Raw genomic sequence first — 16,198 nt, forward strand, 5'->3', positions numbered from 1 at the left:
ATACGTTTTAGCGGCGAGATAATTTTGTCATAGAAAATCAGTAATTTTTGCGATTTGAAAGTTGCCACAGTTGGTTGAATGTTTTGGTGGTGACTTCAGTCGCTGCAAATAAGAATTTTCTTTCTCGTGGTTTAATATTTGTGGCGATATAAGTCGCTACTAAAGGTCATTTACAGTGGCGACAGTTGCCGCGAAAGATAATATATGCAGTGGCGACCACCTAATATTTATTGTTGTGAAATTATTTTTTTGTAGCAGATTATTCCCACCTTTTGTGGCAACTAAGTCGCCACTAAACGTTTATCTTTAGCATGGACCTCGTATATCGCCACAAATAACATTTAGTTACAGTTGCAATTGCAGCAACACCAAGGTCGCCACTGATAATCTCTAGCGGCGGCAATTAGGGAATTTGTAGCGACTTTGGTCGCCACTACAAGGCTGATCTCTTGTAGTGCGGTATGATATGATGATGATGATGCCCACAGAGGCGTATATTTTTAAAAGTTTATGTATATATATATATGTATTATGCATTTCATGTCAGTAGCCATCAGAGGCACTCAGATGCTACAGGTTGTATCTCCTCTATCTCTCTTTATATTATTGTTCTTATTTATGCTTTCCTGCCTTACATACTCTGTACTTTATTCGTACTGACGTCCCTTGCCTGGGGACACTATGTTTCATGCCCGTTGGTCCCGATAGACAGGTTGACAGTCCTCCTAGTAGGCTATCAGCTCAACGGAAGGTGTTGGTGCACTCCACTTGCTCTGGAGTTGCCTATTTGGTCAGTATGATTTGGACATATATTGATTGCTATGGCGAGGCCATGTCCCTACCTTTATGACATTTATGTACTCTTAGAGGCTTGTAGATAGATTTCATGTATATGGATACTTGTATGGCCTTGTCGGCCTATGTTTTGAGTGTACAAATGATCATGTCGGCCCTATAGGCCCGTATGTCACATGTATAAGTTTACATATCATATTGGGCCGTCCTATATCGAGTACTCTCTTATGTTTTATTCAGGTTATCTCATGAGGTCATTTCCGGCTCATTTACCCATGATAGTACGATAAAAAAGATATGTTACGTTGGTACTCAGTTGACTAAGGCACCGGGTGCCCGTCGCGACCCTTCAGTTTGGGTCGTGACAAACACTAAGGTAGAGCATACCCTTCAAAAGATTAGGCATAGGTGATTATAACTTATTTCACCTACCTCCTAATACAAAAAAGTCTATCTAACAAAAAAGTTGGCATTGTCATATTTGGTTCTAATGTTTGGCATCTAGCTTTTATCCGAATAAAAAGGACCCTTGGCTCCCTTGGGCATTTGTTGGTTGGAGTAGAAGAAAGCACCATCTTGAGACTTTGCAGCCATTTTTTCTAAGCAGTCTACAAGTTGGTTTGCCTCCCTATAACAATGAGAGATCTGAACCTCTGAGTTGTTTATAATTTGTCCAATCTTGTCGGTAATCTGACTAAGCCAGTAGTTAGTTGTATTCTCCTATCGAAGGATATCTACTATATAAAAAGAATCCAGCTCTAGAGTGACTGTTGGGAAGCCATTTTGAAGACACCAATAGATACCAATCCATGTTGCATATGCCTCTGCTAAATTGTGATTCTCACATATGTAGGATGAGTGAAAAGGCCATGATAATGTCACCATTCTCGTTTCTAAGTGCACCTCCTACTCATGCCTTTCCTTCAGCTCTGAGATAGCTCACATCTGTGTTAAGCTTGACAGTGCCCCTATTTGGTTTGATCTAATGTACCACAATGCTCTTCTTAACAGGCTGTAATCTTGTCAATATGTCGCAAAAGATATTCCAAGGCATTTTGAGATTGCATTTAGGATATGCCTTGTTGACTGTTGCCTCCACACTCCAAGAGATTTGTTGGTTCCATTTATACATGTGGAACTTTTTTTGGTCTTCATACCTGCAAGCACACTTAACTTCCACAAAAATTAGCATATGACAATTGGCGTAATATCTAGCACTACTCTATGTAAAAATTCGGATTGCTATTTATGTAAATAGTAAATTCGGATTGCTATTTATGTAAAAATCTCTCATGGACTTGTGGACCTCAGAATTCCTTCTCTTTGGGGCAAGAAAAATAGCCCTCCACCGGCTCAAGTCCTGCTTTCATTTGTGAACCCTGTCAACTGATTCCTGGGGTTTTTTCCACGACTATCCAAACGGCATAAAATATTTATCAATTTGTACTTATTTCCAAAACAAAGTAGCTCCTTAAGAAATTATATTGCATGAGTTATGCATATTATATGCGTTCGGGGGTATACAATTCATATTTCATAAAAATTTGTTCTTAGTTATGCATGGAATGTAATATTCTTTAAAATGAATATTTTCGCATTATAGTTTTTGGCCCGGCTGCACCAAAATATGTATATCTTGTGGAGTACGACGGATCTAAAATTTGAAGTTTATGTGTTTCTACCGTAATCTCAAATTAATATGTAATAATAACCGAGTTCACAGTTAAATATATACAAATATTTAGTTGATTTCTTTATATAAATATACAGTCTACGCAAAAGTTATACTGAGTTCCCGAAAACCCATATTCAATGCTCTAGGTCCGCCACAAGATTGACTAGTATATGGTTATTTCTAAATATAAAGTAGGCAGTAACATGAATGCGTAATGGAATTGTTGGATTGTCAAATTTTGTGTCCTACATTACAAGATCATTATGATTCGACGTGGACTCACATAGAGTAAGCATTATTATATTTTGGAACTTAATGCATATGTTCTGCAGTATTCCCAAGTTTCGCATTTGCAATTATAGAAAATCCTCGATCTACCTATTGAAACTATTATTGTATTTAGCAGCAATTTGAATTTGTTAAGTGCAAAGCTAGACTGCACATTGATGCTGTCTTCTCAAAAAGGTCATGTCCAAGATTTATTTCTTTGGGATGACCGACATTAATGTATATACTCGTTTCAGTAATGAGGGGTAGAAGAAAATATAACATAATTTCAAAAATTAGTTTAATTGGATATTATCGTTTAAGCAGAGATACTATTATGTATAGTTATACTAAACTAGAATATATTTTTTGAGTATATAGATCGGAAGAGCTATCAATTTTCAAACTTAAAGTTTTTTTTTTGTTTGTGATTATAGCTCGTCTTTGACGGAATTCGTATACACTTAATTAAAAAGAATAATTGTAAATCATCAAATGTAATTTTAGAATCAAATAATCATGTGCACTCAACTACTCATACTCGAAAACATATGATTCTCTTGTTACTAAAGTTGTAAAATTGTAGAAAACTAGAAATCTAATAAAAAAAAGTGCTGTCAAATTTGGAGGAATTTTGAGATGTCAACTTTCTTCTTCTTTTTTTCTTCTTCTTTTTTTGGTAAAAAAACAAGAGTAAAATAAAAGGAAAAACTAAAAAGAAGGAAAAAAAAGAAGAAAAGAAAAACAAAGACACAATACGGAAAAGGATATTCGCAAGACGCAAGGTGATATAGATATCACACCTGTGGGTTCGGTGTAATACTGTAATCTCAGCAGATTCACCCCCTACCCCCACCCCCACCCCCCTCTCTCCATTGAAGAACACAAGAAAACAGAGTACTACCACCCTCTGCTCTGTCTTTTTCCATCCCTTTCTCTCTCTAACTTTACTCTTTTTTCTTTTTTCTCTCTCTCATTCTTTGCCCTTGTTGTCTCTCCACTTCTTTTTTTCCATCACTTTGATACCAAAAGCAACTAAAACCCCTTTTGCTTTTTCTCCTCAAGGTTCCACTCTTCAGAACCTTATCACCAAAAAAATTCTATCTTTCATCATCAGCTAACATGAACCTTCTAGGTATATTCATTTCTCTTTTTGTTGATTAATTATTTACCTGATATAGAAAGTCGGTGTCTTTAATTAAATTGTTCTTGTAAATCCAAGTTATTTTGGTTTTGTTCAATGCTTGGCTGGTTTTCATTCTTGGTATTTGTTGAGCTGTAATGTGGTTTTACTTTTAGCATTAAAAGTTGTAATTTATTTTCTCTTTTTTATGGGTGAGGAAGAACTGAGAACCGGCCTTTTTTTGATTGAGCTGTAATGTTGTTTTTGCGTTGCTTTTGTATGGTTTTTGAGCTTATTTCTCTTGATTTTTGACGTTATGCAGGGTTGAAGCATTCAGATGAATCAGATCTAAGGTTGTGAATGGTTTTGGCATTTTCAGGTTATCCTTAGTGAGGTCTTTTCTATCCTTTCTTAACCCTTAAGTTCTTCAACTGACAAAGATTTAGGGTTAAACATACTTAAGACTCTGGTGTATTTGAGGTTTCTTGAGCATTACTGTAGCTTGAGTTATTTCTGAGAGAAGTTGAAGGGTTTTGGGTCAGTGTTTATTTTTACTTGAGTGAGAACTAGTAGCACTGAAAATGCAGAGACCACCACAAGAAGATTTTTCACTTAAGGAGACCAAACCCCACCTTGGTGGAGGGAAGGTCACGGGTGATAAGCTTACTAGTACCTATGACTTGGTTGAGCAAATGCAGTATCTTTATGTTCGGGTGGTGAAAGCAAAGGACTTACCTGGGAAGGATGTTACTGGTAGTCTTGATCCTTATGTTGAGGTCAGGCTCGGAAATTATAGGGGTACCACCCGTCATTTTGAGAAGAAGTCAAATCCCGAATGGAGTCAGGTGTTTGCTTTTTCCAAGGATCGGATTCAGGCTTCTGTACTTGAGGTGACTGTGAAAGATAAGGATCTTGTTAAGGATGATTTTGTTGGTCGCGTTATGTTTGATTTGAATGAGATCCCAAAAAGGGTACCCCCGGATAGTCCTCTTGCTCCGCAGTGGTATAGGTTGGAGGACAGAAATGGTAACAAAGTTAAAGGAGAGTTGATGTTGGCTGTTTGGATGGGTACTCAAGCTGATGAGGCTTTTCCTGAATCTTGGCATTCCGATGCTGCGACTGTTAGTGGTGCTGATGCTCTTGCAAATATAAGGTCCAAGGTATACCTCTCACCAAAGCTGTGGTACCTTAGAGTTAATGTAATTGAAGCTCAGGACTTGATTCCCGGTGACAGAAGTAGGTTTCCAGAAGTTTATGTGAAGGCCATCCTTGGAAATCAGGCATTGAGAACAAGAGTTTCAATGAGCAAGACTATTAATCCGATGTGGAATGAGGATCTGATGTTTGTAGCAGCAGAACCATTTGAGGAGCCACTGATTTTGAGTGTGGAAGATAGAGTTGCACCAAACAAGGACGAAGTTCTCGGAAGGTGTGCTATTCCTTTGCAGTATATTGATAGGAGGTTGGACCACAGACCTATTAACAGTAAGTGGTATAATCTTGAAAAGCATATTATCGTTGAGGGAGAAAAGAAGAAGGAAATCAAGTTTGCAAGCAGGCTTCACATGAGACTATATTTGGAAGGAGGCTACCATGTTCTGGACGAGTCAACCCATTACAGTAGTGATCTTAGACCAACTGCAAAACAGTTGTGGAAGTCCAGCATTGGTGTCCTAGAGTTGGGTGTTCTGAATGCTCAGGGCCTCTCGCCAATGAAAACAAAGGATGGGCGGGCAACAACAGATGCCTATTGTGTTGCCAAATATGGGCAAAAATGGGTTCGAACAAGGACAATTATAGATAGCTTTGCTCCCAAGTGGAACGAGCAATACACTTGGGAAGTATTTGATCCATGCACTGTCATAACTATTGGTGTATTTGATAATTGTCATCTGCATGGAGGAGATAAATCTGGAGGGGCAAGGGACTCGAGGATTGGGAAAGTCAGGATCCGTCTTTCAACTCTTGAAACAGATCGCGTCTACACACATTCTTATCCACTACTAGTTTTGCATCCTACTGGGGTGAAGAAGATGGGTGAAATTCACTTGGCTGTAAGATTTACTTGCTCATCATTAATGAATATGATGCATATGTATTCTCAGCCACTGCTACCTAAAATGCACTATATTCATCCTTTAACTGTTAGCCAGCTTGACAGCTTAAGGCATCAAGCCACTCAGATTGTGTCAATGAGGCTGAATCGTGCTGAGCCACCTTTGAGGAAAGAGATAGTGGAGTATATGTTGGATGTTGGTTCCCACATGTGGAGTATGAGGAAAAGCAAAGCCAATTTTTTCAGGATTATGGGTGTTTTAGGCGGATTAATTGCTATTGGAAAATGGTTCGATCAAATTTGCAATTGGAAAAACCCCATTACGACCGTTCTGATCCATATCTTGTTCTTGATACTGGTCCTATATCCAGAACTTATTCTGCCTACCATTTTCCTTTATCTCTTCTTAATCGGAGTTTGGTATTACAGATGGAGGCCTAGAAATCCTCCCCACATGGATACTCGTCTTTCTTGTGCTGATAATGCTCATCCTGATGAATTAGACGAAGAATTTGATACTTTCCCTACTTCACGTCCTCCTGATATTGTTCGGATGAGGTATGACCGTTTGAGAAGTATTGCTGGACGGATTCAGACTGTGGTTGGTGATTTGGCTACTCAAGGGGAGAGGCTGCAGTCTTTGCTGAGTTGGAGGGACCCTAGAGCAACAGCATTGTTTGTTATTTTCTGCTTGATTGCTGCCATTGTGCTCTATGTCACGCCTTTCCAAGTTGTGGCACTCTTGACTGGATTTTATGTGTTAAGACATCCGCGGTTCCGTCACAAGCTACCATCTGCGCCGCTCAATTTCTTCAGAAGATTGCCTGCAAGAACAGACTGCATGCTATGAACTCTCTACCTTTTGCTTTTGTTATCTTTATCATCCTGTGTTTTTCCCGTGTCTCGAATCGATAAAAATGATGTAAAAATGTTGCGTTTTCTCCCCCCTTCACCAAGTGGTGAATGTTAGATCCTACTCCTGTGTGTAAGATCTCCCGAACTGTTAGATCTAGTGGATTTACTGTTCATTTATTCTAAGTTTGTTGAAAGTTGGCTACTTGATGCAAATCTATATATTCTTATATTGTGGGGTTCTTTCTTCTTGAACATGCTTCCTTGATTAAATCATTACTCTCTAAATTCAAGTTACAACTTTTTTATTAAAGGTTAGTTTTGATTTCTTAATAAACTAGTTTTCCTCAAGGATGAAGCATTATTGTGTTCTCTAGTACTATATTTTGTGTTGGAATGTTCTGACAATGATGTCTTTACAAGTATGATATATTAATTCTACCTTTCTGTATAGAATTAATGTAATGTAATGAGGGAATAACTGTACTTAACATCGTATAATGCAAGTTGACATTATTTTAGCTTGTAATGTTTGTCAGCTTATGAACACAAAATAAGGTAGAGATTCTGCAACTCTGTGCTTTGTGTGTTTTATATAGTACTTAATGCTGTTGGATCTGGAAAATTAGTGTACACACCTGCACAACCCGGTAAATGAGGAAGTTGGAAAAGGTAAAATAAGAAACACAGTAAAAAATTAAAGAAGAGGGTTGAAAATTCAGGCAACATTTCAAGTTTCAAAGCTGCTGAACTGTATCTTTTGTTCTCCCAAGATAAATTTTCATGGGTCCAATAATCCAGTTTTCTCGAACACTCTAACCTATAAATACAAAAATAAAGTGTAATTTAATTTGGAAACACTAGCTTTGAATATTAATCTTGACAGTTCGGTTTCCTATTCTCTTATTATTATTATCTCTGTTGTTCAATTAATCGTAAATGACAAGTTTCAGAGATGAGTTGGCAGGTGTTTTAAAATTTAAGAAACATCCTTTGTAGCAACATTACATTATTTCCAACTAACTTTTTCTTAGGTGCTTTAAGTAGTTTTATATCTTCTGCGTCGAAGGGTGTGATCTATTTGGATCTCAATAGAGGCAAAAAATGTGAGTGATTTTTTTCCATTTATTTTTAAGCCTTGATGTGCCTTATTATTCGATATATGTTTTAATGAGAGTATGCAAGTGCTTCGAGGAATAGTCGTGATGCGTAAGTTGATTCAACCTTATGTTGCTCGAACTTTTCAAAATGCCATCACACTTGTATCAATTCCTGCAAAAATATATTATTTTTTGACGAACACCTTGAAGAGGCCGAGCAACATAGGTTCAAACACCACCAAATATACTCACACATCCATAATTGTTGTTTAGTACTTTATATTTTTACTGAAAGAAAGTTATTGCTATGCTACATTGATATAAGATAAATTGAGCACTAGGCCTTCACAACATTGCGAACCGTTTCATTTCTTTTGTCAAAAATAGGTGCTTTAGGTCTTTAGAAGCAAAAGTAGGCTTGTTGGATATAGACTCATTCTACTTTTAGGTGTTGTGTAGAACTTAAGCATCAATTTATAGTCAAGAGGTTGTGGAGTAAATGTCCAAAAGATAATGAAAACTGAACGGAAGAATATAACCCATTGGCCATTGCAAAGCAGTTACGTTCAAAGAAGAAATTAATAAATCATTGCAATTGACACTTAATTTTGTACCAAAGTCACGTCCAACTACTTCGCAATTCCTAGTTTTACGGATTAAAAGGACTTGCTTCCTAATTCCCAGTTTCTTATCATTATCATTATCATTATCATACTATATTATATAAGTGGGAACTTCCTAAGTATAAACTTGAATTACTGAAATACTCATAAAAATCTAAACGAAAATCGTGTTAATCCTTACCAACTTGATCTTGTTGCTCCTAGTAATGAATATGCATAAACCATTTCACGAAGTATGTGTCTGGATAGTCCAAAGTATCGATAGCTAGCTCGCAGCCTTCCGGTAAAAAAACAATGCTGATGAGGGTGTGTAGGTGCACTATTCCATGGTCAGGATTGTATTTTTCCATAACTTTCTCATTTGTCACTCAACGACGAAACCTTGTTTATTTTTTATTTTGTTTGAAGATCAACGAATCAAATGATATTTCTATTCCAATTTTTGCCTCTTCTTCTCCCTCTGAATTAAACTTTTCCTTGCCATAACAGTTTAATTCCTATTAGCATCCATGATTAAGTTGAATCCTAGATATAAAAATATCTTTCACTTAAACACAACCCCCAACCTTCCCATATTTATTGCAAATGTACAATTTTTGTTAACCTAAATGGTAAAGTTGTACTACAATGAAACAATTAGTTCCTATATTGACTGTTAATTGTCATCCAATCACACGCTTCATCTTATTTTTTTATCGAAACATGAGGAATTTGAGGAGTTAGTAATCTCAGAGGTTATTAAGATGAAGAAGAATCGATTAGGACTTCTATACGTTGTATTGTTTCGTTCCTATCAAAACAGCTTATGCCTATGAATTAATTAGTTGTTCGTTTATGTTCTTCTCGCCAACGATATATTGTGTACTTTTCCTCTAATAGCTAATTTTTCTTGAAATACAATTTATCTAGAAGGTACGAATTCTGCAATGACAAATATCAAATCAAACACTATGATCATACTCTTTCTTTTCACTTTCTTAAAGAGTAAAAACTCTTCGAAGTGTATGGATTAATTACATCTTTAATTTCCTGTTGTTGTATATAAACACTCTATGAAATTACAGAATTTTTACTTCTCCTCTCATAAATTCTTTTTTTTTTGAAGGGTTGACTTCTCCACATTAGCATAAAGGGACAGATTTGATTGAACCCATAACTTTCGACATGTAGCATAAATTTATGTAAAAATTTATTAAAATTGAAATAAACAGTAGATATGAACTCATAGCTTTAAAAATATAATGAGTTCAATGCTAAAACCCTTAAGTTTGAAATTCATAGAATTTGAATCCTTGATCCACATCCGTCCAATATTTATCAAAGGCAATATAAGCTTCCATCATAAGTGTTATATTTATTCCGTATGCATGCTACAATCTATATAAGTATTGTAAACTAAATACGTATTCATTTTGACGTATGAATTTTGAATTAGCAATTCAAGTAATACTTATAAGAGGACTCGTTATTTATAATTGAAATGATGTTTTTGTTATACGTTACCGGGGCATGGATGCACATAGTAGGTTCTTAATTGGGATATTATCACTTTTAATCCGCGCCGGAAACTATTTACATTCGGTAGCCGAAAAAGTGTATAAAATTTATATAATTTTTGTATATTATATATATATATATATATATATATATATATATATATATATATATATATATATATATATATATATATAAAATATATATTTTTGACTATTATTTTAAGAGCGGCTATACAGTGTGAGTCTTGATATTGCCACCCTTGGATCTTATTAGGATGAGTTGGCAACATCCCAAGCAATCGAGCAAATTAAATGAAGAAGAAATGGAGTGGATCCAAATCCCTAAACAGAATAAACATTTATCAATTTTCAGAAGTTGCAAAATTTCTAATTTTTATTTTAGAACTCAAAGGCATATTTTGAATATCAATTATGTTGTTTTAAAAAATTATTTTTTATTGATATAAGATACACGCGTTTACTAGTAGTAAATTTAAAAGTGGCGGAGATAGTTTGGATAAAGAAAAATGAGGAGAGTGTTGCCTATACTTTCATTTAAAGAATATTAGTATTAGTACCCGTGCGATGCGCGGACACAAATCTCAAATGGTGATGTAGGTTGTTTGAATCATGTGCGAATAACCTAAAAATATAAGCTTCTCAGATAAAAATTATATAACATTAGATATTAACTATAAAGCATGATATGAAATTATTGTTCAAATCTCGTAGTAGACAACCTATTTTTTTTTATATTTGTAGTAACCTAACCCCTTGATTTTAGTAGTACTTGCATTTTGTTTTGCTGTTAATATTATAGAATACTAAACATGTCATGTTGTGATCTGTCTTGTTTGAGCACATTAGATCATATTATTTTAATAAAATTCTTACTATCACTTTATTTTTATCTAAAAGTCAAATATGTCTTACTCATCACATCATTTTCACACAAATTCTTTTTTTCTTTTTGTTCTTTTCTTATAGCTATTGTATTATTTATTATTTAACATTATTATACTATTATATAATTTTTATTAGCTTAATAATTAAATTAATATCTTGCTTATTATTCTTTTAATAGTTTTTAATAAATATAAATGTTTTATTCTTGAAATTTGGTATATTTTTATGCTTGTATCCTCTTATTCAGAATTTTTTAATCATTTAAATCTATCAGTAATATTTTTAAATATAATTTAATTATTTAATTTAATTATTTTTAAATTAATTTAAAGTATAGGTATCCTCACACTACCTCTATTTTTTCATACATTCTCTTCCCTACTATAAATTTTAATTAATTTTTATATTAATATTTTGCCTATAACTAAAATAATATCATATTTTATTTTAAATTGTAACTTCGAATTAGTCTAAAATATTAATACATAAGTTGTTTGATTATTATGTTCCAAATGTATTGAGTTCTCTTAAAATTATTTTTTTATTAGATGCAGTTAATTATTTTTTTCTTTTTTAGCTTTAATACACATTTTTAATTTTCATTAGTTAAATTTACTATATTAGTAATTGTGATTTTATTTTAATCACAGAAAATTATTTTCTTAATTATTTGAACACATTATATTTGAATGCTGTAGTAATATTTTCACTGTCATTTCATTTCTATACCTAAATTTTATTTCCTTTTTAGTTTTAAGATACAAATTTAATTTTTAATTTTTATTAGTAAAATTACCAATATTAGAAATATATTTTGTACTTTTAAATTTTTTATTTTATTTTTTTATTTTTCATAAATAAGACTTCAATTTCGTGGTATTATCAAAAGTTTGAGCATTCTCATCATAGTTTTAAGAACTTTCTAATCTCAGATTCAAATAGTCATCATTTCATTTCTAATAGTAAATTTATAATAATTTAACGTAATTTTGCTATTTTTTTTATCTAATATATAATCTTATTACTTTTTATGTGGCTTTTCATTACCTTGTTGTGATGATCCAAAATGTTATCTTTAAATTTAATAATTAATTCGGTGTTCTAAGACCTCGAAAAGCACTTTTTATCTCTCCTCGACTTGTGTGTGTAGTCCGTAAAATTTTCGGACTATTTACGTTACCGGGGCATGGATGCACATAGTAGGTTCTTAATTGGGATATTATCACTTTTAATCCGCACCGAAAACTATTTACATTCGGTAGCCGAAAAAGTGTATAAATTATATATATATATATATATATATATATATATATATATATATATATATATATATATATATATATATATATATATATATTTGACTATTATTTTAAGAGCGGGTGGGTTGCTCAGATGGTAAGCACCCTCCACTTCCAACCAAGAGGTTGTGAGTTCGAGTCACCCCAAGAGCAAGGTGGGGAGTTCTGGAGGGAAAGATACCGAGGGTCTATTGGAAACAGCCTCTCTACCCTAGAGTAGGGGTAAGGTCTGCGTACACACTACCCTCCCCAGACCCCACTAGACACTACCCTCCCCAGACCCCACTAGTGAGATTATACTGGATTGTTGTTGTTGTTGTTGTTGTTGTTATTTTAAGAGCGGCTATACAGTGTGAGTCTTTGATATTGCCACCCTTGGATCTTATTAGGATGAGTTGGCAACATCCCAAGCAATCGAGCAAATTAAATGAAGAAGAAATGGAGTGGATCCAAATCCCTAAACAGAATAAACATTTATCAATTTTCAGAAGTTGCAAAATTTCTAATTTTTATTTTAGAACTCAAAGGCATATTTTGAATATCAATTATGTTGTTTTAAAAAATTATTTTTTATTGATATAAGATACACGCGTTTACTAGTAGTAAATTTAAAAGTGGCGGAGATAGTTTGGATAAAGAAAAATGAGGAGAGTGTTGCCTATACTTTCATTTAAAGAATATTAGTATTAGTGCCCGGGCGATGCGCGGACACAAATCATGTCAAATGGTGATGTAGATTGTTTGAATCATGTGCGAATAACCTAAAAATATAAACTTCTCAGATAAAAATTATATAACATTAGATATTAACTATAAAGCATGATATGAAATTATTGTTCAAATCTCGTAGTAGACAACCTATTGTTTTTTATATTTGTAGTAACCTGACCCCTTGATTTTAGTAGTACTTGCATTTTGTTTTGGTGTTAATATTATAGAATACTAAACATGTCATGTTGTGATCTGTCTTGTTTGAGCACATTAGATCATATTATTTTAACAAAATTCTTACTATCACTTTGTTTTTATCTAAAAGTCAAATATGTCTTACTCATCACATCATTTTCACACAAATTCTTTTTTTCTTTTTGTTCTTTTCTTATAGCTATTGTATTATTTATTATTTAATATTATTATACTATTATATAATTTTATTAGCTTAATAATTAAATTAATATCTTGCTTATTATTCTTTTAATAGTTTTTAATAAATATAAATGTTTTATTCTTGAAATTTGGTATATTTTTATGCTTGTATCCTCTTATTCAGAATTTTTTAATCATTTAAATCTATCAGTAATATTTTTAAATATAATTTAATTATTTAATTTAATTGTTTTTAAATTAATTTAAAGTATAGGTATCCTCACACTACCTCTATTTTTTCATACATTCTCTTCCCTACTATTAATTTTAATTAATTTTTATATTAATGTTTTGCCTATAACTAAAATAATATCATATTTTATTTTAAAATTGTAACTTCGAATTAGTCTAAAATATTAATACATAAGTTGTTTGATTATTATGTTCCAAATGTATTGAGTTCTCTTAAAATTATTTTTTTATTAGATGCAGTTAATTATTTTTTTCTTTTTTAGCTTTAAGACATATTTTTAATTTTCATTAGTTAAATTTACTATATTAGTAATTGTGATTTTATTTTTAATCACAGAAAATTATTCTCTTAATTATTTGAACACATTATATTTGAATGTTGTAGTAATATTTTCACTGTCATTTCATTTCTATACATAAATTTTATTTCTTTTTTAGTTTTAAGATACAAATTTAATTTTTAATTTTTATTAGTAAAATTACCAATATTAGAAATATATTTTGTACTTTTAATTTTTTTTATTTTTCCTAAATAAGACTTCAATTTCGTGGTATTATCAAAAGTTTGAGCATTCTCATCATAGTTTTAAGAACTTTCTAATCTCAGATTCAAATAGTCATCATTTCATTTCTAATAGTAAATTTATAATAATTTAACGTAATTTTGCTATTTTTTTTATCTAATATATAATCTTATTACTTTTTATGTGGCTTTTCATTAACTTGTTGTGATGACCCAAAATGTCATCTTTAAATTTAATAATTAATTCGGTGTTCTAAGAACTCGAAAAGCACTTTTTATCTCTCCTCGACTTGTGTGCGTAGTCCGTAAAATTTTCGGACTATTTACGTTACCGGGGCATGGATGCACATAGTAGGTTCTTAATTGGGATATTATCACTTTTAATCCGCACCGAAAACTATTTACATTCGGTAGCCGAAAAAGTGTATAAATTTTATATAAATATATATATATATATATATATATATATATATATATATATATATATATATATATATATATATATTTGACTATTATTTTAAGAGCGGGTGGGTTGCTCAGATGGTAAGTACCCTCCACTTCCAACCAAGAGGTTGTGAGTTCGAGTCACCCCAAGAGCAAGGTGGGGAGTTCTTGGAGGGAAAGATGCCGAGAGTCTATTGGAAACAGCCTCTCTACCCTAGAGTAGGGGTAAGGTCTGCGTACACACTACCCTCCCCAGACCCCACTAGACACTACCCTCCCCAAATCCCACTAGTGGGATTATACTGGATTGTTGTTGTTGTTGTTATTTTAAGAGCGGCTATACAGTGTGAGTCTTGATATTGCCACCCTTGGATCTTATTAGGATGAGTTGGCAACATCCCAAGCAATCGAGCAAATTAAATGAAGAAGAAATGGAGTGGATTCAAATCCCTAAACAGAATAAACATTTATCAATTTCAGAAGTTGCAAAATTTCTAATTTTTATTTTAGAACTCAAAGGCATATTTTGAATGTCAATTATGTTGTTTTAAAAAAAAAAAATTTATTGATATAAGATACACGCGTTTACTAGTAGTAAATTTAAAAGTGGCGGAGATAGTTTGGATAAAGAAAAATGAGGAGAGTGTTGCCTATACTTTCATTTAAAGAATATTAGTATTAGTACCCGTGCTATGCGCGGACACAAATCATGTCAAATGGTGATGTAGGTTGTTTGAATCATGTGCGAATAACCTAAAAATATAAACTTCTCAGATAAAAATTATATAACATTAGATATTAACTATAAAGCATGATATGAAATTATTGTTCAAATCTCGTAGTAGACAACTTTTTTTTTTTATATTTGTAGTAACCTAACCCCTTGATTTTAGTAGTACTTGCATTTTATTTTGCTGTTAATATTATAGAATACTAAACATGTCATGTTGTGATCTGTCTTGTTTGAGCACATTAGATCATATTATTTTAACAAAATTCTTACTATCACTTTGTTTTTATCTAAAAGTCAAATATGTCTTACTCATCACATCATTTTCACACAAATTCTTTTTTTCTTTTTGTTCTTTTCTTATAGCTATTGTATTATTTATTATTTAACATTATTATACTATTATATAATTTTTATTAGCTTAATAATTAAATTAATATCTTGCTTATTATTCTTTTAATAGTTTTTAATAAATATAAATATTTTATTCTTGAAATTTGGTATATTTTTATGCTTGTATCCTCTTATTCAGAATTGTTTAATCATTTAAATCTATCAGTAATATTTTTAAATATAATTTAATTATTTAATTTAATTATTTTTAAATTAATTTAAAGTATAGGTATCCTCACACTACCTCTATTTTTTCATATATTCTCTTCCCTACTATAAATTTTAATTAATTTTTATATTAATGTTTTGCCTATAACTAAAATAATATCATATTTTATTTTAAATTGTAACTTCGAATTAGTCTAAAATATTAATACATAAGTTGTTTGATTATTATGTTCCAAATGTATTGAGTTCTCTTAAAATTATTTTTTTATTAGATGCAGTTAATTATTTTTTTCTTTTTTAGCTTGAAGACACATTTTTAATTTTCATTAGTTAAATTTACTATATTAGTAATTGTGATTTTATTTTAATCACAAAAAATTATTTTCTTAATTATTTGAACACATTATATTT

At 32.0% G+C, this 16,198-nt stretch overlaps 1 protein-coding gene across 1 annotated transcript; it reads left to right on the plus strand.

Annotated features, from left to right (window-relative positions):
* The first annotated feature begins 3,654 nt into the window (after window positions 1-3,654).
* LOC104091195 (FT-interacting protein 3) lies at window positions 3,655-7,023 on the plus strand. Its single transcript, XM_009596473.3, has 2 exons — window positions 3,655-3,872; window positions 4,183-7,023. Exon 2 carries the CDS (start codon window positions 4,442-4,444, stop codon window positions 6,764-6,766), a length of 2,325 nt encoding a protein of 774 aa, XP_009594768.1. The 5' UTR covers window positions 3,655-3,872; window positions 4,183-4,441; the 3' UTR covers window positions 6,767-7,023.
* Window positions 7,024-16,198: the final 9,175 nt, after the last annotated feature.

Source organism: Nicotiana tomentosiformis, chromosome 2, assembly GCF_000390325.3.
Source record: "Nicotiana tomentosiformis chromosome 2, ASM39032v3, whole genome shotgun sequence".
NCBI classification, from domain to species: domain Eukaryota; kingdom Viridiplantae; phylum Streptophyta; class Magnoliopsida; order Solanales; family Solanaceae; genus Nicotiana; species Nicotiana tomentosiformis.

What these genes read in the sequence shown, in the direction of transcription:
- LOC104091195 (XM_009596473.3), top strand. Translation starts at nt 4,442, where the DNA reads ATGCAGAGACCACCACAAGAAGATTTTTCACTTAAGGAGACCAAACCC.